We start from the raw sequence: 27270 nt of genomic DNA on the forward strand, positions 1-27270 counted from the left end.
GATGGCATCACCGACTCAATGGACATCAGTTTGAGTGAACTCCGGGAGTTGGTGATGGACAGGGAGGCCTGGCGTGCTGCGATTCATGGGGTCGAAAAGAGTTGGACATGGCTGAGCGACTGAACTGAACTGAACTGAATGATCTTTGGTAACACTCCTTTGCCGTATGATTGGCTCATGCACAGTTCAGTTTTCAGCATGCATCTTATGGGCCATAATGCTTTGCAGACTCAATAAATATACTCTATAATCACTTGAATGTCATTTTATGAATGTATTTTGAAGATATAATTTGGCAGAGCAGAATGTATCTGTATATATCTTGCAGGTAAGTGGTCCTTAACCAGAAAGTGAAAGTGAAGTTGCTCAGTCGTGTCTGACTCTATGAGACCCGATGGACTACTGTAGCTTACCAGGCTCCTCTGTCCATGGGATTCTCCAGGCAAGAATACTGGAGTGGGTTGCCATTTCCTTCTCCAGGGGATCTTCCTGACCCAGGGATCGAATCCGGGTCTCCCACACTGCAGGCAGACGCTTTACCGTCTGAGCCATCAGGGAAGCTCCTTAACCAGATGGCCCCTGATAGTTTTGAAGCAGCGAATGCGCCTTGAAAATAGGCTGACTTATGAGAGGAAAAGGGTCACGGGGAATCAATGGGAAAGTTTCTTAGGCACAGGAATATTGAAGAAGTGAAATAAATACTGTATAAAGATTCATTAAAAACTATGCTAAGTAAAAGTCCTATGATAAAATGATAAAATTATAATATGAATTATAATAACCTTAAGAAATGTGATAAGTCCTATGAATGTAAATTCTGCCTCTGTTGTGTGTTTAGCATTGATGTGGTAGAAACTTAATCGGTTTCATTAGAAATAAAACAAATCAGGAGTTTTATAGTAACGAGTTTGAAGAGGCACTTATATACCTCTATATAAGGCAGATCATTTACTATTTCTGAAAATGATCATTTTGAAATTTTATATCTGGAAATATATTATCAAGCCAACCCTGAAACTCATTAAACAGATGGTAAAATCTAATTTAACTTCCTTTAACGCTCCTTTTCTTTTTATCTTATAAAGCAATTGAGCTTGTCAGCTTTTAATTACAAAAGAGTAATTTGAATTTTTTAGATATGTATAACAAACCAAGATAGTTGCTAAATTTACTATATCCTAGTGACTTCCTATTGTGCACATTGATTTTAATTTAATGATAAGAAAATCCTCTTAAGATTTTTGTGAAAAAAATCACATTATCAGAAGAGTAGTTAAAATTTCTACAAAATAAATGTTCTTGAGGCACGTAATAGATCTTGAAATGAGACCTAATTCTTAAAGATTTTAAAATATTTGATTTGCACCCATTAAAATTTAGGAGAAGGCAATGGCAACCCACTCCAGTGTTCTTGCCTGGAGAATCCCAGGGACGGGGGAGCCTGGTGGGCTGCCGTCTATGGGGTCACACAGAATCGGACATGACTGAAGTGACTTAGCAGCATTAAAATTTATACGAAGTTTATATTTTATATTTTCCCATTTTTTAAAAAGTGGGAAACATACCTCAATAATATCAAAGTGAGTTATTTACACGTTTTAATTGTGAAGTATCTATGTTTTGACTGTGTACTGTGTTCTTTCATTGATTAAAATTGAGTAGCAAAATTATTATGTCATCCAAGGACACAATAACCTTATTATAAAACTTATTTTCAATGTCTATTTTACAGATATTCTCACGATTAGAAAATTTTTCATGTTTCTGTGCTAATTCATTATAGCATCATCTTTTAACCCAATCTTAAAAATACCTCTTTTTCTGATATTTTAAAATATATTGTATCTCAATATGTAGCTTCATTTCTTGAGTTTGTAACAAGGGAAATATTCAAAGTATCATCCATTTAAAACAAACCTTTATGTATAATGCCGCTTGTGATACCTTTTGATTACCATCTCCATTATATTATGGGCCAGACTTGTATTTACTCATTGTGTCTAGAAGAGAGCATGCAAACATAAGAATTTCAATATCTGTTGAATGAATGAGTGAAGTTCATAGTTAAATTGATCACTACATGTACAATTTAAATGGAACAGAAAAGTGAATGTTCCCAATGATCAAATACTAACTTTTTAATATCGTTTTAATTACAAATAAGATACTTCCAGTCTTGGATGACAATTTCAAAATGTCTGTACTGTTTTACTCATTTGTTGACTCATTTATCACTGAACAAAGTGGTTTAGTAGCCCCTAGGAGCCAGGTACAGTAATAGATACAGGGAGTACACAAAATGATTTAAATGAGAATGTTGATGAGAATGTGTATCACACTTAAGAACTAGTCTGCTGCTGATGAAGTAAGGGAAGGGAGTCTGACCATATTTCTTTACTTCATTCAACAAATATTACTGAGGCTGTACTATGGATCAGGAGATTTCCTAAGTAGTGGATATACAAAATTGAATAAGACTGTATCTACTTGTAGCAAAACATTGCTATAATAAAAAAGATAAAGAAATTCATTTTGTGAGATTTCTGATCTAGCTTCAGAGAATTTATCCCAGTTCCAGGAATGTAGAAGGCATTCAATTGAGGTTGAATATGAAATGAAGGAGAAGATATTTCATAAAGTACTGTGGTACCACTTCAGTTAGAATATAGTTATAACTTATTTTTAAAATATAAGGTGCACATAAAAGATATGATGATTGAATAACAGAAATGTTGGACAATGATGCCTTTGAAGCAGTCAAACTATTCTCTGTTTAAAAACCATGTAAAACGTAGAGAAATATATTAGTAAGCATTTTTCTTGTTCACACATCTGCCGTCAGCTGCGATTCAGCCGATCTACATCGGGTTGAGCTGGGACCTGCTTGAAGTTCAGATCTGTTGCACATGTTGGTCATCCTCCTGTGATCAGAGAACTGAAAGCATGTTAATACTATGACAGAAGTCAGGACTTCAAACCCATCTATGCAAAAGCATACTAGGCTTCGGCTGCAGTAGATTCTCTAAGATAAACCTTTGGCCAAAGCAAAGTTGCACAGCAAAGACCAAAGTGAGAGCTATAACCCTCTCCACCAGCAACCTCTCTACCAGGGATGGAGCTGGGAGTGAGAGTGAACAATTGGCCCCAAATAATCTAATTACTTGTTTGAATAGGCTTTGGCTAGATATAGTACAATACAAAGCTCCTATTTGAACTCTTCCTTCATACTCATGGTGCTACCTATTTTCCACTCTGATTATATTCTTATGAACTTTCTTCCTGTACAAACCTGAAAACTGTATACTTAAATGTATTAGATCAGGAAAGGCATAACTTAAATCATCACATGAGAAATATTTCTCAATATTTTTAGTGTTTTGTGTGATTGTTGGTAGTATTATGAGAGCAAAATACTTGTAATAATAGAATTTAGGTCTAAGTCAGATATTGATTTATTTTAACAAACTACACAAATCAGAGTAAATTACAAGTAAATAAATTATGTTTGAACTACTTATTTGAACTGAAAATGAGATTGGGTTTTCATGTTAAACATTTGGACTTTAATTATTTTGTTAGGATTGGTTTATTAAGACATAATTAGTAAAATTATCAGTAGAAAAACATGTTGTTCTATAATTAAATCATTTAAATAATCACTTCTTGATGTCTTAATAGGCTAGATTTCTTAATTCATTAAAGCTGATAAGAGGTCTCTGTAAATACAATTTATTATCAGTAAGTTTGCTTTTCTAGAAATGATAGAAAATTTAGAACTCTGCAATAACATTTAATAACAATATTCTATTCTGATATTGACGCATGACGTTTATCTACAAAACATGCAAGAAGGCAGAAATATAGGTAATTAGAATGATTGCAACCTGTTCACCTTGGCAATTACCAACAGTAGTAGAATTTTTGTATCTTTAGAAAAACAGATAATTTTAGAGTTGGACTCAGTTCCATTTTCAATCTAGAAAGTACGACTTATATACTGAGGTTATGTTAATAGAGTACCAGTGTTTCCAAACATAATGCATTATTTTCTGTTTCTTCTATTCCATACTGAAAATTTGTTTAACAAAACAAGATACTCAATCTTATAGTATAGAGAAACTAGTATAGACATCTTAGACTATTCCTCCTAACCCATGAAATTTATCACTGCGATGCAAAGATGGAAGTGAAGTCTTTGGGAAAGTGCATACTTTACTAATAATTATTTCTTTTCCTTTAAGAAAATACCTTAATGGACAGGAGTATGGAAATGTCCAAGAGATGTTCTTGAAGTATCTGGAGCAATATTCCTCCTAGCACATATTCCTAGCAAACTCAACAAATAGATCCATTTAAGTGAAATGAACTCTGTGCAACTGATTTTGTATGTGAGATTGTGTGTTCCTATGTATCTACACACATATCTGTGTATTCTCATCTGTCTGTTAGGGAATTGTCAAGTTGAATTGACTGATAACTCCACTGTGTTTAAGAAACATAACCTGATAGACAGTCTTAACAAGAAAAAGAACAACAAAATACCTTGGTTGTTCCCAATACTTCTCACTGCATGTCAGCCACTTTCTCCCCAACTCTAACTCTGGCAAAACTAGTCTCTAAACACCTGTTTCACTCAGAGACACTAGTTGTTGTAATTGACTTTAATAAACATTTTACTCTACCTACTTTTTATCCTATTGTAATTTTATATGATATCCCCCAGGGGATCAAGCAGAAGGGCTTATATGGAGTATTTCATGTGACTTCATGAAGTAAAGAAAGAAAAGTTGTTTTTATAATGTGATCAGATTGATAGACTGTCCTTCTATTAAGCAAGTAACCATGCATTAAGTTTTAGTATGATAGATCAGAGTGAAGAATTCTCAAAGTTTATTTGTTGTGGCAGCCAACTGTTGGTCACGTTGCACATTTCAAAGTTACAAAGGAGCCTCATGGTAGTACAAATGCAGGTCAGGAGAATTTTAAGTGAAGCCAGAGCAAGAGTTTCAGAAGTTGACAATATCAGCAAAGCAACCTCTGGAAGGAAGCAGGCACCCAGGGGACTCTAGAAATCATTTTTCAAATCCTATATGCCTGGGATTTCTGACATTGTTACCCCATTCTCCTTTACTAAGATGTAACTTAGGGTTACAATATCAAAAATTAATTAAAAAATAAAAACAGAGGAGGTAGTGGGAGGGAGGCTCCAGAGGGAGGAGATAATATATATACTTATAGCTGATTCACGTTTTTGTAAGGAGAAACCAACACAACATTGTAAAGTAATTATCCTCCAATTAAAAATGTAAAAAACTTATTAATAATAGATAATACAAAAAACAAAAAAAATAAACAAGTTCATAGATCTAGAGAACAGATTGGTGGTCAGGGGTTGTGGGTTGAGAGAAGTTGGTAAATGAAAAACTAAAGGTAAAAAGATGAAAGGAAATTTTAATTCTAAAAGCCTTTTTGAAACTACAGCTTTTTGGCTGATCTCGATGGGTATAAAATAACATTATTGCTTATATGAAATAACATTAGAGAGAAAAATGGAGTTTAAAATAGTAATTTTAAGACAAAGTGATTGATTTTAACCATGAAGAATGTTTATTGTACATTAGTAAAGATAGATTATTTTGAATCAAATACATGGTTTAATATGTATTTTTTTGGTGAATTTAAGTTTGGAAGGAAATTAGAATGGAAGAATACATTGAAGAAAGATTCAACACAACTTAAGTAAAACCAGTTCTCAGCAAGTTACCTTCCCATTTTTGTTGTTCAGTCACTAAGTTGTATCTGACTCTCTGTGACCACATGGACTGCAGCATGCCAGGCTTCCCCGTCTTCACTATCTCCAAGAGTTTGCTCAAACTCATATCCATTGAGTCAGTGATGCCATGTAACCACCTCATCCTCCATACCCCACTTCTCCTCCTGCCCTCAATCTTTCCCAGCATCAGGGTCTTTTCCAATGAGTTAGGTCTTCACATTAGGTGGCCAAAGTATTGGAACTTCAACTTCAGCATCAGTCCTTCAAATGAATTTTCAGGGTTTATTTGTTTTAGGATTGACTGGTTTGATCTTCTTGCAGTCCAAGGGATTCTTAAGAGTCTTCTCCAACACCACAATTTGAAAACATCAGTTCTTCAGCATTCAGCCTTCTTTATGGTCTGACTCTCATATCTGTACATGACTACTGGAAAAACCATAACTTTGACTGTACATTCCTTTGTTGGCAAAGTAATGCCTCTGTTTTTAATACACTATCTAAGTTTGTCATAGCTTTTCTTCCAAGAGGCAAGTGTCTTAATTTCATGGATGTAGTCACTGTCCACAGTGATTTTGGAGCCCAAGAAAATAAAATCTGCCACTGTTTCCACTTTTTCCCATCTATTTGTCATAAGTGATGGGACCAGGTGCCATAATCTTAGTTTTTTGAATGTTGAGTTTTAAGCCAATTTTTTCACTCTCCTCTTTCACCCTCATCAAGAGGCTCTTTAGTTCCTCTTCATTTTCTGCCGTTAGAATGGTATCATCTGCATATCTGAGATATTTTGTTATCTATCAACAGAAATACTGTTGATATTTCTCCCTGCAATCTTGATTCCAGCTTCTGTTTCATCCAGCCCACCCTTTTGCAAGATATACTCTGCATATAAGTTAAATAAGCAGGATGATAATATACCTTCCCATTCTAGTCCATAAAAAATTCCCTTAGAAATCTCTGATGCTCTCAGGGTCAAATGCTCACAATTCAGTGGCTGTCACATCTAAATTCTTTGGGAGCCATCCAAGTCACATGCTTTACCTCACCTTTATTTTTGTTACTTTTCACTCTGCTCAGATAAGAAGCTTTGTTTTTGTTGTTTTTCTCTCTGTTCAGATAAGAAGCTGCAATTTGTATGAACACTAAAAGTGTAGCCTTACTGGAAAAAAATGAAAAAGTAAACAAAAGATAGATCAAGGGACTTTATAGCCACAACATGTCTGAAGTTTGAGGAGCAAAACATGAAGAGAGAGAAAATAGTGAAAGCTAGCAGGATATTAAAGGGGCATATACTAATTTCTTCAATTTTGACTTCAAAAAAATAACAATAATTCACAGACTGTCTTTTAAATACCAGCTTCATAAATGTAAATATTTTTGAAATTTTCCTTTCTTAATCCCTTTCCTTGACAGTGAAGCCCAGAGGAGAATACCTGGATTCAATTTCCATCGCAACTACCCTCCAAGTCCTATTCTGAAGGATTCAGAAATCTCTCTTGAGTGGAGTAAACTTCGGCAGTTTCTATTTAGGTCTAGCCCCTTCCAGCCTTAATACATCATAATCACTTGAGCTTTTTTTTAGTGGACTGCTTGTGCTATTATTTTAATAATCATGATATGGTAGATAACTTGATATTTTATTATTAATTTACTGTGAATTTTACTTGTTGACATTTCTGAAGCATTCACCAAAATTCAAGAATTCCAAGTCAAATTGTCACTAAAGTAGGAAAAAATAATATGCATATGCCTTTCAAAGAATGGGGCTTCCCCAGGGGCTCAGCGGTAAAGAATCCCCTTGCCAGTGCAAGAAATGCAGGAGACATGAGTTTGATCCCTGGGTTTTGAAGATCCCTGGAGGAGGGAATGGTAACCCATTCCAGTATTCTTGCCTGGAGAATTCCATGGACAGAGGAGCATGGTGGGCTACAGTCCATGGCATCTCAAAGAGTTGGACACCACTGAAGTGACTGAGCACTTTCAAAAAACAGAAACATACCATTTGCTTTTAAAATGAATGTACTTTTTTTTGTTTCCTGAAGTTTTTGCTGGATTGTTTAACTGCAGAGAATCTTATCAAGCACAATCTTAGTTTTCTCCTTTTTGAGGATTTCAAAATTAAAATTGGCATTGAACCACCAATTCATTCTTTTCTCCTTATTGGATGAGTGCACATAGATTGCTTTACCTATATCTTAATTTTCAGCATAAACTTTTGGCGGAGTCTTTCATGTTTCATCACCATGTAAGCAGATGTGATTTTTATTCTTTTTCCTTTTCATTGAACAGTTACCTCATTTGAAAATTTTCACTTGATTTCATTTAGCTTTTTTTGACGCTAGCTACATCTGTTGCTACCTGTCTAGTTTTCATTTTAATGGGTTGCCTAGAAACTGGGACCACAATAGTGGTGTATTTTCCTGCTGTTCACTTATTCTTTGTTTCAAGAATACCGGTTTTTAAGAAATGGAATTGGTATATTGTCATAGATTTATTTTTTGCCTCTTCAAAGTGTTCTTCCATTATTATTTCTATTTATACCTTTGGAAACATTTTATGGTTACTTGATACATATAACACCAAAGCTCCTTTAGAAATTTTTCAGTTTCCCAAATGCACATTGACATACATTATTTAATAGTTACTACAATATGATCTTTGGAGCAATGTTTTTTGTTATATAAGGACAATTCTCAATTGTAACTTAAAAGTGATAAACTGGCTTTTGATAAACTAGAATTAATGTACATGTATAAGGTTAATCTTCATCTTCATGAAGATGACTATGTGTTTAGGATTGGTTACATCATTTGCAAGGTCCAGTGAAAAATTAAAACGTATTCTCCCCTGTTCAAAAGTTTCTAAGAACTTCAAAACGATCACAGTAACACACGCACAGGGCCTTAGTCAGCAGGTTGTATGATTATAAAGACAGTCCTCTGTGTATTTTGAGAAAACTAACATCTTTACCAGAATGTTTTAAAAATTATAGAATATTACATTAGTAGAAATAAAAGATATAAAGAAAGATCACATAGTCAATCTAAAAATCAAAACATGAAATTCTAACATGAATTCTCTGAGAGAACTTACCTTTAGAACCTGATATTTCACCCCTGTATTTCTATTTTTGAATAAATCTCTATATAGTTTCTTATTTTTGCCTAAAATCTAACTTTTATAAGTTCTGTTATCCCAAATTGTGCCCTAATAAATAATTCGAGATAACTGTATTTCCTAATGTAATATGTGGGACCATGTGACGTTGTCAATATTCAGCCTTTTTTGACTTACATAAAGGGCAGTTTTATGTGTTCCCACCTAAGACATAGCAACTCATTAAATATGTGAAGTCAGGAACCATACAAACTCCGCCCCCTATCATGAAACACATTCATGTTGTGCTGTGCTTAGTCGCTTCAGTCGTGTCTGACTCATTGTGACCCCCATGGACTGTAGCCCACCAGGCTCCTCTGTCCATGGGATTCTCCAGGCAAGAATACTGGAGTGGGTTGCCATGCCTTCCTCCAGGGGATCCTCCCAACCCAGGGATCGAAGCCAGGTCTCCTGCATTGTGGGCAGATTCTTTACCGTCTGAACCACCAGGGAAGACCAACACATCATGTATCCTTTTCAAAAAATGCAGTCAATCTTTTCGCACCCAAATTAATTCTTATTTGAATCTTCACCATATGAGAAGATTTTCAGATTCTTAAACATGTTGGTTGAGTGACTCTAACAACTAACTTTATTAATTTTCTTTTTATAGTTTGACATTCTTGTTGAAAAGAATGATCCAATGTTTACTAATAGAACCCATAGTGAAACATGTTTACCAGTCTAATGACCTAAAGAAGTCTAAACCCTAACCCCCAATTTTTTTATCAATGTCTAAGCAATATGTCTACTAGTATAAACTTGTGCAATTCTATGTGAAACCTGAAAAACTTTAATTATATACATTTTTTTATTTTATTTTATTTTATTTGCCAACAAAGAATCCCATTGATAATGTCCCATCTTCCATTTTCTATCATTTTCCCCCCAATATTTTTCTGTTAAAAATGTAACTGTTTCTGTGGAGAAACCTGGTTCTTCCCAATTCTGAGATCTGGGAGGCATACTTATGATAGGATCTCATAAATTCTGTCTGACATGATAAACAATAAAATCAACAATATTCATATCATATATAGAATTATGAGCTCCATAAGGTTCATGTATAACATTAAAAAGCAAATCAGTAAAAATAATTATCTTATAGACTATTGCCTAATTGTGTAATTTTCTGATGAATTCCACTGACATTGTGTTTAAGAAACATGTTAACCTGATAAATTTATTTATTATTATCCAAAAATAACATTAAGGGAATGGAAACCCACTCCAGTATTCTTGCCTGGAAAATCCCAAGGATGGTGGAGCTTGGAGGGCTACAGTCCATGGGGTCACAAAGAGTCCCACACTACTGAGCGATTTCACTTTCACTTTCTAAAATAACATTGATACATTGCAGAGCACTGGATCTCTAAAGTTTTCATCTGCTGAGCATTTTTCACCAGCAAATTTTATACAGAAGTCCAATAGGAGAAAACCCTAACTCAATGGAACTTTTTTCTCCACTTGGGCTCTGTATTAATTCCACTGTGTAGCCCACTCTCAAAAAATCCAAAACTGAAACAAAGCACACAGTAAACCTGAATTCTCAGTGGTTTAACCAAATTAAAACATACCTGTTACTCGCATAAAGTCCAAACTCAAGTCAGGCTACTAACCTCCACATTTAAGCTATAGCACTCACTACATGCAGCCTTGGGGGATACCCAAGACAGATGAAGAGAACTTAAAATAAGGCAGGAGTATTTTCCTGCCTCAACCCCAAAGGGAAGTCCCATGTTATTTCAACTTGTCTATTAGATATTTTCATAACTGAAGTATCAACCTAACTGAAAGTCTCTGTAATATCCAGAAGTATGTGGAAATTTACTGAGTGTGAACTACCATAGATTCTTTTGCTTCTCATATGCCCCTGACTTTTCTCTGGTAACTCCTATTTACTCCCAAGTCTTCAAGAAATTCTCCATGAAATACTGTTCTCTTATACCAAACATGCCATGAAAAGTGGGCTGCAAAGAGTTCAATGTTTTATATGATGAAACAGATGGGAAGACCCAAATTTTGTGTAGCAACAAAAGGATGAAGCTGTGTACTTTGACAGGCTGCATGGTATGGGGTAGGGATGATGGCCTTTTTTGAAAGTTGGCTCTCTCCAGGACATCTGATGGGATAAGCAGACTTCAGGGCACATCTGAGATATTCCAGTTTTCTGTCTGAAAGCTTTCTGGGTCTGCTCTAGTGCCAGGGTGAGTCCAGAAAATTTAAGACCCCAGAAGTCGAGACATGTCTTATTCATCTTTTGGCCCTGCACAATTAGTCCTGAACCTGGCACCTGCTGGGTTTTAAATTACTTTTGGTTGACATGAAATGAAATCCTCAGCTGCTTGCTAGACAGTTCCAAATCAGGCCCTGAAGCTCAGCACTTCCAGAATCACTCCTTTTATTTCAAATCTTGGTTTCCCTTTAGAGTTTCCAATTTTGATTACAAATACTTTCTGTCACACAGTCTTCTGAGCTTGACATTTAGTCTCAAATGGGTCTTGCACATTTTTTATTCTTTATATAGTCAATCATATGCTAAGGATTGTTGCCTCTGCTTCGTGCCTTTCTTTCAATTTTATTTCTCCAATCTAAGCCATTCACATATTAGCTTGCAAGTGAACTACTCCTAGCATCTGAAATCTCCTCTTGCAACTGAGAGTTCTGCCAGAATTGTCTCCTTAAAGCAGAATGTAAACCACGTTTTTCTAAGAAGGTTCCAGTGACAGCGTGCTAAGTCGCTTCAGTATGTCTGACTCTTAGTGATCCTATGGACTGTAGCCACCAGGTTCCTCTCTCCATGGGATTCTCCAGGCAAGAATACTAGAGTGGGTTGCCATTCCCTTCTTCAGGGGATCTTTCTGATCTAGGGATCGAACTTGGATCTTTTATGTCTCCTGCGCTGGCAGGCATGTTCTTTACCACTAGCAATCACCTGGGAAACCTCAGTGACAATAAGGGTCTTTAATAGGTGCTACATTCAGGGAAACAGAAATGAAAGAGTTTGTTAAGTAAGCTTATAAAATCTGTCTTAAAGTTGAGTAGAATTTACTTTTTGTTGTTGCTGTATTAGTGTATATTAGAGATTTCTAAACAGGCTTTGTGCATACAGAATTTTTCTAATATATTTAACAAAAGAATCTGTTTTTTTAGAGTTATTCTTTCAGAAATGCCATAGACTAAACTTTCAAGGATTTCTCATTATCAACAGAATCACATCCAGATGGTTTAGTATTCTATTCAAGGCTTTCCACAACAGGCTTACTTAAAGAACGTTTCCTTTCTTCTCATGTGTTTTTTGCTCAGACCAGTTTGTACTATTCAACTCTTCTACTCTATATGTTTGTTCTTACTGCTGTTTTTGTGTGGAATTTCTTGCAAGATAATCAGTTTCTCTTTGAAACACTGAACTCATCGTTTAAAAATCCCCCTCCTTGTCTATGGAGATTTCCTTGTCTTTACATATATTACAGTAATTTCGGCACAGATGGAAGAGTTCTATTTTAATGGAATAGTAACTGCATATCCAACAAAGTACTAGGTATTTGTATGTGCTGTTTTGGTTAATCATCTCATCAATCCAATGAAGAAATATTAACCTACTGTGCTAAAACACACACGATTAATGCCATGTATGTAGGTCTTCTCAGTTATGTGCTAGGGAAGTTGTGATTTAAAGAAGCTATAACTATCTTCAAAAATTCTCTGAGTTGCTTACACTATATTCCCCATCACTTTTGTTTTTATTTGTTTTTTTTAATACTTAATGTAGTCTACCACATTTTTTGTAATTTGTAGCTACAAGTCATTCTCATTAGAATGTAAGTTCTTTGAAAACAGAGGTTATATCTTATTAGGCACATATTACAATTCCATGTTATAGGGCAGAATATTAATTTTTACTTGACCAATTTTTTTGGCTTCCCCACTTGCTCAGATGGTAACGAATCTGCCTGCAATGTGGGAGACTTGGGTTCAATCCCTGGGTTGAGAAGATCCCATGGACGAGGTCATGGCAACCCACTCCAGTATTCTTGCCTGAAGAATCCCCACAGACAGAGACCGGCAGGCTACAATCCATGGGATCGCAGAGTCAGACCCTTTCGCATGACTAAGCACAATTTTGTAATATTATTAGACAGCTGCCCTTGTGATATTTTTTCCTGTATGCTGCATCACACTTTTTTCATTCGAATTGGAATTATAATATCTCTGGGAACAAGATCATATTGTGTTGTTTGTACTGTATTTCCTCCAAATGTCTGTGCCGTGCTTCCCAGAAATTCTTTTTGACACCCTTGCACAGGGATAAGCTTTAGGATTTCAAGCTTATGATGGAATTTATTTTAAAAAGTGACAATAATGCATCCTAGCATATGTGAATATACAGAAAAGGAAGAGGTTTTCTAGGACTGTACCAATGTGGACAAAATCAAAGAAAGGCTAAGAGAGATCAGTTGTAATCTGAAGGTAGAACTGTTAAAATAGTTACTTGAAAACACTTTTACTTGTGCCTTGCTCTGTGAGCAGAAGTGAAGTACTGTGAAGAATGGGTTAAGTATCAAGAAATGCTCAAGATACTTTTCTTTTGTAGGTCCACACCTGACCCTAACAATTACACATTGCAGACTGCTCTCTAAGTTATCACCTTGAGAGTAATATTTGCTTTTAAATACATATTTCAATGTGTTCTGTGACTTCTGTTGGCTGCCTGATCATCACTGAGACTCACAATGCTTCATTTTTATTTGAAAAGGCTTGGTTATCTTCCCAGCTCAAACTTGGGATTCAAGTCTTATTTCAAAACAGATTAGATGGCAGCTGAAGAATTTACATTGATTCCTGGACAAGCCCCACCCAATTTTTGGTGCATAAACACTAAAGGTGTCTCAGATATGACTTAGCTTATTGAATGATATGTTTGATTCTATTCACTTACTTGGTAAAATAAAGATATTTAGGAATTCGCTTATTTTTCCTAGGGACAAATAAACCCCAGATATTCTCAACTCCTTTAAGTTTCAGGGGTCATGTCTCAATTCCAGCTAAGGAAGCAGTATCTCCAGCCCCACTGGTGTTGACCACAAGAGATCCATTCTTCTACCAGGTTCTTGTCTCCAGACATTTATAGAAAATCTTGAGAAATACAACAGTAGACTAAAAACTGTTATTACTGCATCTGACCTGTCCTGGTGACTGTGCAGTAGGAGAACGCCTCATTCAAAAGCTGTAGATCAGCTTTTGCCCTCTCAAATCAGACTTTTCCATAGTGACACTGCTATAAGTTTCTTCCATTGTCCTGGGTAACAACACAGATCTTTCACTTAATTCCTCAAAAAATATTTCATTCCATGTTCTTATATTGTCATTATGTTTCCTGTGGTTTAACTGCAGCTGGGGAAATGCATTAGATAATGTCTTCCAGTTCCTGTTCCAAAATAAAAGTATTTTCTACCACTCCTTCCAAAATCATCCTCTTGTATAACTGTATAGTGGATTATAGCAGCAGTTTATACAAGTGCTAAAGGATTAAGACAATGGAAAAAAGGAAAAGAAAAAATGTAAAAGCCACGGAAGAGGTACACTTGTCTGAATTGATCATTTGGCTCTGAAAAGGGTGGGGCAGCATGATATCTGGAAAAGCTTCCACCCAACTAGATTGATGGTGTTGAGGTTTCCCAAAATAGAAATCCAAGGAATAAAACTAATATATAAGAAGGAACATTAGTTTACTCTTAGATGTGTGACATTTGGAAAGTTTTTAAAAATTGAAATAATGTAGAAAATTGTCTTTCTTGTTGTAAACTTCAAAGGATAAATCTAAATTTGAGATCTAACAGAGATAATAGATTCCATGGGTGTGGATAAGATTTTCTAGGGAAATAACATAAAGTGATTAGATAACTGGGTGGAGAAATTCTCTGAGCACTGAGGAAGAAACTCAGCATGTAATAGGGCCAGTTAGAGGAGGGCGAGCCTCTGCAAAAAAGCTGTAAGGTCAGCAAAAAATTCTGGTGAATTTAGATTTTCATGTCCAGGAAGAAACTAAACAATTCCCACCCCCACCCCCTTTCCAAAAAAACACCAACAAAATAAACAAAAAAAAAACTGTTTCATTTCTCTGTCTTCTTATCAATATTTCTAAATACTTATATCCTGGTTACAGTGTTCCTAGCAGTGTTCCTGTTCTTTACTATTTTAATTTTGAAATAACATCCTCATTTCCTGCTCCTATCTCTACTTCCCTATACCAACAGATTTTAGTCATCAAGGTATAAATATTGTAGCTGCTACTGCTGCTAAGTCGCTTTAGTCGTGTCCGATTCTGTGTGACCCCATAGATGGCAGCCCACCAGGCTCCCGGTCCCTGGGATTCTCCAGGCAAGAACACTGGAGTGGGTTGCCTTTTCCTTCTCCAATGCATGAAAGGGAAAAGTGAAAGTGAAGTCGTGCAGTCGTGCCCGATTCTTAGTGACCTCATGGACTGCAGCCTACCAGGCTCCTCCATCCATGGGATTTTCCAGGCAAGAGTACTGGAGTGGAGTGCCATTGCCTTCTCCGTAAATATTGTAGATGTAATAGCAATTGTATTAATTGGGATGAGTAAAAGTACTCTAATAAGCAATATTCAGAATTCTGTGGCTAATCATAGTAAGTTTATGTCTCACTATAATAGGCAGTGAAGGTAGGTCATAGGAGTTTGCCTTGACCAGTGATGCAGGAACCCAGGCTTCTTCCATCATGGGCTTCTTCCCTTCTCCAAGTTCATGGAGTTCCCACCATCCATGCTGTTAAGGGAATGGAGGAGCTTAATCACACAGGAGGTTTCAATGGGATCTGCTGGGGAGTAACCTATAAAAAAGCAACAACAAGATCACTTGCCTGCAAAGGAGACTGGCTTAAGTGGTCTTACTATGTGTCCAGGAGGAAAAAGAATTAGGTTGAGATGCCCACAAAGCATTATTTTTACCACAGAAATCTAGTCAAAGAAACTTGTAACAAAAGTATGTTTGTTTGTTTCTATTGTTCTTAAACCATGCAGTCTTATTACAGAATTCAATCCGCCCGTAAGAATTCAATCCGCCCGTAAGGAGATGAACCCAGCATGTCCCGCTGTCTAGTGAAAATAGAAAACAAATATTCATCTCATTACTCTAGGAGTTTCTTTGCTTCAGGGTCTCAAATAGTACCCTAGTATCTCTTGCATAATTGGCTCAAGTTTCTTAGGAAATAGATGGGAGGGAACGAATGTAAATCATGGAAATTGATTTACTTGAGTTTGCAAGCTCTCCTTAAGGAGCCTTGAGAGTAACCGCCTAGCAGCCCAGGGATGAATTCCACTGCAGCTTTTACATTTTCATGACAATAGTCCATTCTTCCCTGTCTACCAGGAGGGTTCCCAAAACTATGCAAATTTAACTGCTGCATGGTAGACCACTGCGGATAACTTATCTTTTAAACACAGTGGTGGAGAACTGCACCACATAGGGTTGTTTAAGCAGATGTGAATGCATTCTGGCTTATTCGTTGCTCAAGTTTTTATCCAGATATATCCACATCTTATCTTCCCTAACAGAAGAAAAATAGTTCATCTTATCTTCCCTAAATTAATTACAAACTTTTGATTATCACCACTTTTCCATGATTATGACCCTTAACAAATACAGACAGTCAACAGTCCTGTGACAATCACATCATGTAAAGGTATTTCATTGGTTGAGGAGTCCCTCATCTGTTATTTTCATTCAGATATCTTCACTTTGATTAATATAAATGTTTTGTTTGATGAGATAGAAAAAGTAGTGCAACTCATATTTTTTTCAAAATGTTGAAAATATTTTGTAAAATAAAGATCTATTTTTATGTGAAATATATGACTAGATTTAGTGCTGTTTCTACAGAACAGCAAGTTCAGAAAGGGGAAAACAACTTAAAATCTATGGCACAGTGTTGAAAACCTCACAGGTAAATGCCTTAATATTGATTTTTCATATGGGTTTGAAGATCTGTCATGAAGATCTATTGACTTATGTGGCTTGTGGTGAAGCTTACAGATTCTTCTTCAGATTGTATTTCTCTCTATAAGGTTTTACAAAAATATTGCTGGATTCATTTTGAAAGATACATTAGGAGGAAGAAAGTGTATTTTCTAAGACTTGATATACAGAAACACTAGGTTCAATTTCTGACTTTATGTCTGAATTGTATATAAGTTTATTTAGACTGAACAAGAGAAGCAAATGTAAATGGAAGCTAGGAAGATAAATACGGGAGAAACAGCCATCACTTGTGTTGTCTGGGGCATTGTGTTGTCCAGGAAATCCCAGAGTCTAAGCACCTGATGCTCCCCTATAGTATGAGGGAGTGAGAACAGGGTGGCAATTAGCCATAACCCAACTCCTTTACATTGGCCAGATAGGTAATGTCTATTTGGGGAATATTTTATGAACTGAGTATCCTTGAGACCACTGTGAAACACAGTGAGGATCTTTGGGGGCTTCTGGAACAAGCTCAGTCAGGATTTGCAGCAGCTCAGAGCTCAGGTATCTGTATTAAGATTAATTCATTTCAGCTGAAAGTCTAGTAGGCCTTGTTTACAGAACACTGTGCGTGTGTGTTGGTCAAACAGTCATGTCTGACTCTGTGACCCTATCAACTGTAGCCCGCCAGGCTCCTCTGAACATGGAATTCTCCGGACAAGAATACTAGAGGGAGTTGCCATTTTCTTCTCCAGGGGATCTTCCCGACCCAGGGATCATATCCGGGTCTCTTGACTTACAGGCGGTTTCTTTACCTTCTGAACCATACTGCATGCTGGTCCCTATTAGAATAGCATCCTGTAACCAGAAATTTGGGGGATAGAATGTAATGATGTAAGCATCTCATTTAATTTTTTAAGAGAGGCCCTTAATTCTTCCGTGATATGTCTTATCTATTCATGTACTACTTGTCTCTTAAGTACTCGTTTTCTATAAACATTGACTAATATAAACACGTATGCTATGCTATGCTAAGTCGCTTCAGTCGTGTCCGACTCTGTGCGACCCCATAGACGGCAGCCCACCAGGCTCCCCCGTCCCTGGGATTCTCCAGGCAAGAACACTGGAGTGGGTTGCCATTTCCTTCTCCAATGCATGAAAGTGAAAAGTGAAAGGGAAGTCGCTCAGTCGTGTCTGACTCTTAGCGACCCCATGGATTTTAGCCAACAGGCTCCTCCGTCCATGGGATTTTCCAGGCAAAGTACTGGAGTGGGGTGCCATTGCCTTCTCCGATAAACATGTAAAAAATGTTCAAATAAAATTTAATAATTTAGTGTTGCTGAACACTGACCAAAAAATCAAAGATTTCAAACATTATGTAAAATATCCTATCCTTGTGATGAACATTGTCACTGTTCAAAATAAAGTGAAAAAGAATATCATTGTACTCAGTTTTCTATTTACTATGTATACACAAAAATACATTACCAGTAAAAGCTGAACTTTTTGAATTTTTTTAATTATCGTCATTACTTAGATGTTATTACATTTTAGGAGTTAGCTAAAAATATAGCTATCAGAAAAACAGCTGCTTTTTTCTTGGCTTTCTAATGACACCTATCAATAAATATTTGTCATTATTCATTGAATGATAGAAAAAATATATTACAGCAGGACTTAGTGACTTGTTTCAGACAGTAAAAATGGAAAATGGTAGATTACAGTATAGAAACTTGGTAAATTCTACTTTAATTAAGTGATCAAGGTAAATATCACCAGCGATAGTCTTGATGTTATGCACCCCCTGATATGAAACAATCAGAAAGGCACTTCACCTCTGTATTATTCTTTACCCAAGCCCGTAATTCCGATCTAAGCATGAAATGACTCACACAAACTCAAACGGAAAGAAATTCTACAAAACATCTAACTGTTATTCATCAAAACTGCCCAGATCATAACAAAAACAAAAAACAAAAACAAGGAAAGACCGAGAAATTGTCAAGGATTATTTGCTGTTGTTTAGTTGCTAGGTCATGTCACTCTTTTGTGACCCCATGGACTGTAGCCCGCCAGTCCTTTGTCCGTGGGATTTCTGAGGCAAGAATACTGGAGTGGATTGTCATTTCCTACTCCAGGGGTTCTTCTTGACCCAGGGATGGAGCACATATCTCCTGAATCTCCTGCATTGGCAGTTGAATTTTTTACCGCTGAGCCACCAGGAAAGCCTGCTAAGGATTATAGGAGGTCCCAAAATATGCAAAGACTAAATAAAGTGTACTATCCTAGATTTAGAATGGAGATTCCCTGGAGACACAGCTGGTAAAGGATCTGCCCACAATACAGGAGACCTGGGTTCGTTCCCTGGGTTGGGAAGATCCCCTGGAGAAGGGAACAGCTATCCACTCCAGTATTCTGGCCTGGAGAATTCCATGGACTATACAGTCCACGGGGGTCGCAAAGCGTCCAACAAGACTGAGTGACTTTCACTTCCATCCTAAATTTGGATTAAGTCCTAGATGGATAAAGGACTTTAGAAAAACAAATGGTGAAATTTGAGTAAAATCTATAGTTTAGTCAAGAGTATTATACTAATGATAAATTCTTAGTTTGGGCAAATGAACTACAGTTATATAAAGTGTTAACTTCAAGGGAAGCTGGTACATATAAGAATTCTCTGTATATCACTGCAATTTTTCTATAAATACAATACTTCAATATAAAAAGTTTAAAAATTCTATTAAGGAATACTGTCTTATACAAAATAAATTTCTCCATGTTCATCTTTTATGCAGACTTAACTAGCTATGGGATTTTATCTACACATAACTGATAGCAAATTAAGAAATCACTGCATTTACAAACTGGAAGCTAACTTTGAAAAAATTTAACTCTCTAAATATGAAGATACCAAGATTTTTTTTTTTACTTTATCTGAGACTTTAAGACATAGCCAAGACTAGACCTCAGATGTCTGAATTCTCTATCACACATAATACTGAGCGAATCTTGGTGCGTGACATTACTACCCATCTTACCAATACTAACTCTAAATCCTCTAAGCAGTCCTTAGTTATTTTTCATTGTGCCTGATGTAGAGGAGCTGTGGATTTAATCAGGCAGATGACCTCCTTAGGTTCATACCTTAGAAAGTTTGCTATGGGATTTTTAAGGATCTCTTGGCTTGAGGGGAAGTGGGATTATAGACAAAAGTTCTTTCAGAAACTCCAGCAGAAGAGACCACTGGTGTATGAGAGAACTGAGGGCATCCACCAAGCTTTGCCACTAGAGCTAAAAAAAGGGGTTAATGAAAGTGGGACTGATGGGAATGAGTGATTTATGGGACCACATGAGATAAAGAAGCTAGAAATACTCTACCTCTGAAATCAGGAATTCAAAACCTCTCTTTCCTTTCTACATCTGTTTTACCTTATTGGTTCTGCTACATTGATTTCTGGCCCTACTTAAACCTCTCCTTCATTAATGCTTGTGTGGCCTGTGTTATGTTTATCTCTCCAACCCTGAAGCCTCAGCTTGTCATTCAGGAACTCTTGGAAAAATAGTCAATTCTGCTCTTTTGTTTGTTCCTACAAGACAAACTGTCTCTGAGATCTGAATACTAAACGAGCCACTCCTCTTCTCTGAGGCCAATTTATCCACCTCCACATAGACTTGGTCTTACATATTAACAGTTATTTTTGGGCGGGGGGCAGTGGTCATCAACACTTTCCAATACTGGGCTTTTCTGTGTGTGGCCTTAAGGTCTCTTTAAGCCCTGTGTGCAATCTTCCCTCGGGTCAGTTACACCCTGCCGCTGTCTTCTTCCCAGATAAGCTGTTGGGTCATCTTGCTTTTGTTAGCTTCCCCCAGGGTTTGGCATTTCTGAACAACAGTCTCCTCCCTGTGGCTTCCTGGGTGGACTGAGAGGCGTAAGCCTCTATGTTGGTGCTTCAGAAGCTGGTGTGAAGCTACCGTGGGATTCGAACATTGGCTCAGATTTTAGTGGGTGGGGAGGGATCATGTTTTATCCAGGTTTCTGCCTAGTATCCGGTGCCTGGCTCTGAGTAGGAACTTGATAACTCTTTCCTGGATCACTTGAATAAAGCAAATAAATTTCAGTGTTAAAGCCAGAGAGTGGTACTCATTTGTAATTTGATTCATTACAGATGTGATTTGCTTGCATATTTTCTAGAACATCTCTGGTGCATCATGAGAAAGTTAAATTCTTAATGTTGTTTAGGAATGTTTTGACTTATTCTTTCCTATGAGGATTGATTCAAGTGTGTACCTGACTTTTAAAAAAAAATCACTGTTTCTACTCAGAATGCTATGACTATTCTAAAGTTTGGTCTCTAACTTTAATTTCAAAATAGACTTAATTCTGATATATCCTGACTTGCTGCTTTTCTCATCCTAGTCATTTTATCATTTAAACTGGTGCAAACAGTCCATCAGGTCTATAACAAGAGAACAATGACACAAAAAATGGAAATCTATACCAGGAACAGGTCCTATATCAACCCTTTTTGATTAATTCTCCCTTTCTTCTCAACGTCTAACTCATCCTGACTGAATCAATCAAAAAGCTATTACTTTCATACTTGGAAGTGTTGCTTTCAAAATCAATAAGAACACAGTTCATTTTTAATATGCAATATATTATAAAAATGAAAATTCCCATTTACTTGAGGTAGAAATTTTTGAAAAAATGCATGGTTGTTGGAAAACTTGCTGACTGCATATATATATATATACACACACACACATATATATTTATATATATATACATGTATCTGCATATATTATAATTATTCATTACAAGCTTTATATTTTATTTTATTAGCTTTTTAATAAAAAAAAGCTCCCTGTTGGCTCAAAGGGTAAAGAGTCTGCCTGCAGTGTGAGAGACTTGAGACTTTGATCTCTGGGTCAGGAAGATCCCTGGAGAAGGAAATGGCAACTCAATTCAGTATTCTTGCCTGGAAAATCCCATGGATGGAGGAGCCTGGCAGGAGTCCATAGGGTCACAAAGAGTCGGACACGACTGAGAGACTTCACTTTATATACATATATGCATGACATATATTTTAAGAGAAAACAATGGATTGCTTCATAATGAATTTTTGCTCAAGTCTTTTGCATCTGAGTTATAGGCACTGAATGAATCAGCTTCTTCTACAAAGCGCCAGCTACAATGAATAGTTCTACATTAAAAAAAAGGCATCTCTAGCAAAAATTTTAAGATCTTAATGAGGATATTAAAAGCAGGTAGCTGCATAACTAATTATCCTATTATTTATTAGTAGGGAATATAGAGAAGCTCTGGCTTATATTTGAGATAATTATATGGATTGTACATCTGTATTCAGGAATGTGTTTTCTGATATGCTTCAATCACCATTCATCTATACACCTATTAAATTAGGTAGTGGTTTAGTAGCTCAATCATGTCCGACTCTTTGCAGTCCCATGGACTGTACTCACAAGAATCCTGGAGTCGGTTGCCATTTCCTTCCCCAATAATAATTATGCATGCTTGTAATATTGAACTAGGGACCATGATTATAGTCAATGTCTGTGTAAGATTCTTTTATTCTCTTTGATTTATTTCATTTCAAAGTATGCAATCTGGTATGAGATTATATAATCATGTATAAAACAAGGAACTTGTTTACCAGAATATCTTAATATCAGATTATGTTGGTAAAATGAGTATTAGGTAATGAAAGTTATTATTTTGATATATATTACTTTTATTATTGTATCACTACAGCTTTTTTACTGACCGTCCCTGAACTTTCTGTATTCTTTCTTTAGATGTAATCAAATGGTCATGGAAGAAAAGTTCCTAGATCATCAGAAGTTGACAGTTTTCAATGTGGTGTGTGTGCTTAGTCTTAGAGAGAATTGAGTTTGGTGCAGGAGTGATGGATGAAGTTTTACTGAGTGATGGATAACTGCTCATTCTGTTAATGGCATATCATCTATCAACTAGTTTTGATATGGTTGATCACAAGATGTTGCTGACTCAAATTTTGTGGATTAACTGAGGTGAAAGTGATACCTGTTTGAAGTTTCACTAATGCAAAATTTTTCCCCTCTTGGAAGTAGGATGGATTAAATTATCTGTCGAAATGCTTTTCCATATAAGTTCTTTACTGTCAAATTTCTTGTTCTCTCAACCATATCTCTTCTGTATTAGCTGAAATAGAGCCTTATATTATTAGATGATTTTTCTGTGTCATGGAAACTTTTTGTCTCCAAATCTACATTCCTTTCTACAAGGTTTTTATTTTTAAGAAAATGAGGTGGATTTCTGGTCCTCCGTGCCAGGGTAAGCTCTCTGTAGCCCATCCTTCACATTGATTGCAACTGACAACTTGAAAAACTACAATAAACAACTAATTCAGGTCTCTGAAGAGTAAACAAAGGGAAAGGATTATGAAACATGGTCAAAATTTAGAGAGGCAACCTTCACTGATACAAGTGTCCTGTTGTTTTTCTCTCAATCAAAATAAAAGAGAATAAAATTGACAAGAAGACAGTCCAGGAAAATAAACATTATGAGACAAACAGGGGGAAAAAAAAAGAAGCAGAGTTAGAACCAGGAAGTTAGAATTATCTGAAAAAGAATATTAAATTTAAGAATATTAAAGAAGAGACTTTTAAATATGTGAACCAATTTTTAAAATGGAATAAAAATATAAGCAAGGAAAAATGGTGTAAAATAGACTGATAATTCATTTGTTTCCATTTACCTTGTTTGTATTGATCAACTCTTTTCAAAGACACTCTTGATCTCTTTTTTAAAGGAATATTTCTTGTATATATCATAATATTGAGTATTGCTTTCTAATAAATACTATTAGAATTTCAAAAAATAAATGATCATTTACTTTTGTTGACAGGGTAGATATATTTTTCTAGTTATTATTTTTATAATTTTGCCTGTACTTAAATTCCTTCTCATTTCTTTAGATAATATCTAATGGTTCCATACTGAGTGGCAATAAAATTAGAATAGGTGCTATTTCTAATTTATCTGCTCCTTTTGTGCTATTCAGTTTTTGTAATTGGGCATTTATTAATATTTGCTTGTACTGTTTAATATGTGTATATTAATATGGGTGAATTGTGAGCCTTAAAAATATTCTGTTACTCTCAGCTATAACATATGAGACTATCAGGGAGATAATTCTGCTTTTTACATCTTTTACTCACTCCCTCCTCTTAACTTTTATGGTTGGATCATTTGTACACTGTCAGAACTGTCCATAAAATGTGTTTTTCACATTTTCTACACAATTTTCCCCTTGAGTCTACAGACAAATGCATTTGATGCTCACTACTAGTCTTAATGGGGGCTTCCCTGGTGGTTCAGACAATGGAGTCTGCCTGCAATGCAGGAGACTGAGTTAATGATAGTAGTCCTGATCAGCAACACATTGACTGAAGTTTTCCCTCCAGTAAAAAGATTTTACTTCCTTGAAATTATAGATGTTCCTAACTGTAGACTTTACAGCTGATGGATATTTTGGGAGGATAAAGATAAAGCTATTAGCTTCTTTCTCGTCTTGATTAACTTGTACATATCGCCTCCTATATTCTTGGTGTCAACTTGTTGCTGTGAAAAACTGACGTCCCATTGTTTTTCCTTTCTTATATATGTCTTGACCTTTGCACTTAACCTTCCAAATAATGCCTTCTTAATCATTAAAGTTCAATTATTATACAATGATTTGTCTTGGAATTAAACCTTCTGATATCATAAATATATATATATACATATATATATAAAAACTATATAGGTATACATATTATATCTATACCTATATGGTTTACCTTGGCCTAAGATAACTTTTTCTAATTCTGTTTTATTTTCTATATTTCTGTTTCTTTGGAAAGAGAAGGTTAATTTTGTTTTCTTCTCTCACGTCTCTTTATGATTCTTACTTTCTTTGAGACAGGTCTTTCTTGTTTTGTTTGTGTTAATCTTTTCTAAAATGATTTCTACTTTTAATCCCATTTCTTTCATGAATCCTGCTACTTTCAATTTCACTCTCTGGCCATCTCTTCTTGAGACCTCGTGTTTCATCTCCTGGTCTCTATATATTTTAAGTTGTTTAAATTTACATTGGCATGTACAAATGTTCATTACATTTTTCTTGTTTCATAACAACATATTTCTGATGATTAAAAGAGTTGATGTTTTCCTTTTCATCTTTGTTCTTATGGTATCTTTCCTGGATGCTAAGCAAGTTCCTTTAGTGTTTCTCATATCTGAGTATTCCATTTTCTTGACTAGCTAACAGCAGGAGTTTCTTGTAGGAAATGGGAAAGAAGTTATAGCTTTGTGCAGGCACCACAGCTCCAGGGCTGTCTCATCATTTTCTGTAATGATAAACTACCTCCTCCTGGTTTGAGATATTATAGATCTACTGCTGTTTTGATTCCCAGAACCCAAACTAGCTCGGGACACCTTCCATCTGCAGGCTTATCCTTTCCTGTTTCCCACTGCCCTGCCGCAAGTGAAACAGCCCTTGCGGTCCAGATTGATTCATTCAGTGTTAGAAATTATACTTTGTAGTTTGCTTTCTGAGGTTTTCCACCTCTGAGGATTTTTCTCTCCACTTCCCTGAGGACTCTATCCTGTTAGCTTTTAACTGTGCTCCAGCATTTCTGACTCTGGCTGGGGCTTCTCCTCTGGATTCATACACTTGTTTGTGGATTTCTAGTAATCTGCCACCATCAGCTGCCCCCACCATTTCAGTTTATTTCTTCTCCCGAATCCTGACTTGCCTTGAGTACTTCTTAACTCAGTTCAGTAGGGTTTGTGACAACTTGTAAGATTTGGAGTTAGAGGGTCTGTCTTTATTTCATGCACTTGCTGAAAATAAAGTTTATAGTTTTTATTTTTGTTTTTCCCTTCTTGTTTCTCGGAGAAGTGATATGACTAAGCTGCTACTGTGGAAATGTACAAATCTTTGCACATGTTTCAGTGACAGAAATGAAATACTTAAACTTACCGTTACTTCATATGCTTTTACATCTACCAATTTTCATAAAATTTAGATTATATAAATTAATTTAGTTTTAAGTTTTTTAAGCATAATTTTATTTAGGCTTCTTTTTTTTTTTTTGAAATGTTTGATGCAGGATACAGGAAGCTTGGGGCTGGTGCACTGGGATGATCCAGAGGGATGGTATGGGGAGGAAGATGGGAGGGGGGTTCAGGATTGGGAACTTGTGTACACCTGTGGCGGATGCATGTTGATGTATGGCAAAACCAACACAATATTGTAAAGTAAAAAAAAAAAAGAAAAGAAAAGAAAAAGAAAATATAAAAGAAAAAAGAAAAACTCCCCCAAATTTAGAACAATTTCAAAAAATAATTAAAAATAACTTATTCTTTTGTGAGGAAGGACTGAAAACTGGTATCTTTTGAAGATTCTTTTTTTTGGCCATAACTTCCGAGTACTTCCTTGTATCATAAACTTTCCTTTATTACCTGCATAAGCACATAATTATCCCCGCTCCTCAGATTGCCTATTACGTGGCAGCCTTGGTAAATCTAGTGAATGGACACCAGATGTCACTGTTGGATGAAATGAGCGATTCTGCTAATCCCACTGTCTCTCATCTGAAAGTGCCTTTCCAGGGTCCAAATCCTGGGGTTTACTGATAAAGAGAGAAAAAAATAACAAAATTAAACTCAGAACCCTGAGTCAGTTTCATAACTTGGCCTGGCACCTTGGGGCATGGGACATAAGCCAGCTTTGCAATTAACTGAACTTTTTTATTTTAAATGAAGCATACTTTTTCAGTTTACTCTGCATGGTGGAAAATGACTTGCAATATTAGAATTCTAAATTCTTGCGTCTTACTTTGTGCAATTGTTTCCCGTTTTTTTTTCAACACATACCTGTAGGTTTGACTCTAGCAGCATTCCATCTGTTCACATGGTGCTTTTAAAACGTATGTGACATTGGGAATCATGGCTCACAGCAGAGGCATTTAGAATCAAAATGCAGAATTGAGCACAGTCAGAATGCTTTATTTTAGTATATCCATCTCTTAAAATTCATCTCCTAGTGTCTTTTACTATGCATTGTTATATTTTGCAGGTGCCCATGTTTCAAATTTGGGTACTTTTATTTTTCAGATGGTTTTTATTCTTTGTGAGAATAGAGAAAATAACAGTGTTTCCCAAATGTTTCTAAGATATTTAGGTTCTTACTTGTGTCTGTTATCTTACTTTGTCTACCCGCTGACTTTCTGAGTGATTTCTCACTTAGCAGGTCAGAAATTCTTCTGAGTTACACCTTATGTCCAACTGGTATATTGTTTGTTACTAATTAATTAAGT

General features: G+C 35.9%; 1 protein-coding gene across 8 annotated transcripts in view; it reads left to right on the plus strand.

Annotated features, from left to right (window-relative positions):
• GPC5 (glypican 5) overlaps positions 1-27270 on the plus strand; it is a 1588740-nt gene that overhangs the window by 554127 nt on the left and 1007343 nt on the right. The window contains exon 7 of one of the 8 annotated variants that reach the window (XM_070799875.1): positions 7184-26111. The exons of the other annotated variants lie outside the window; for them this stretch is intronic. Within the exon in view, the coding sequence (XP_070655976.1) occupies positions 7184-7186 (3 nt within the window). The 3' untranslated portion in view covers positions 7187-26111. Of the gene's footprint in view, positions 1-7183; positions 26112-27270 lie in introns of those variants that run through there. 8 annotated transcript variants of the gene reach the window in all.

Source organism: Bos indicus, chromosome 12, assembly GCF_029378745.1.
Source record: "Bos indicus isolate NIAB-ARS_2022 breed Sahiwal x Tharparkar chromosome 12, NIAB-ARS_B.indTharparkar_mat_pri_1.0, whole genome shotgun sequence".
NCBI lineage: Eukaryota > Metazoa > Chordata > Mammalia > Artiodactyla > Bovidae > Bos > Bos indicus.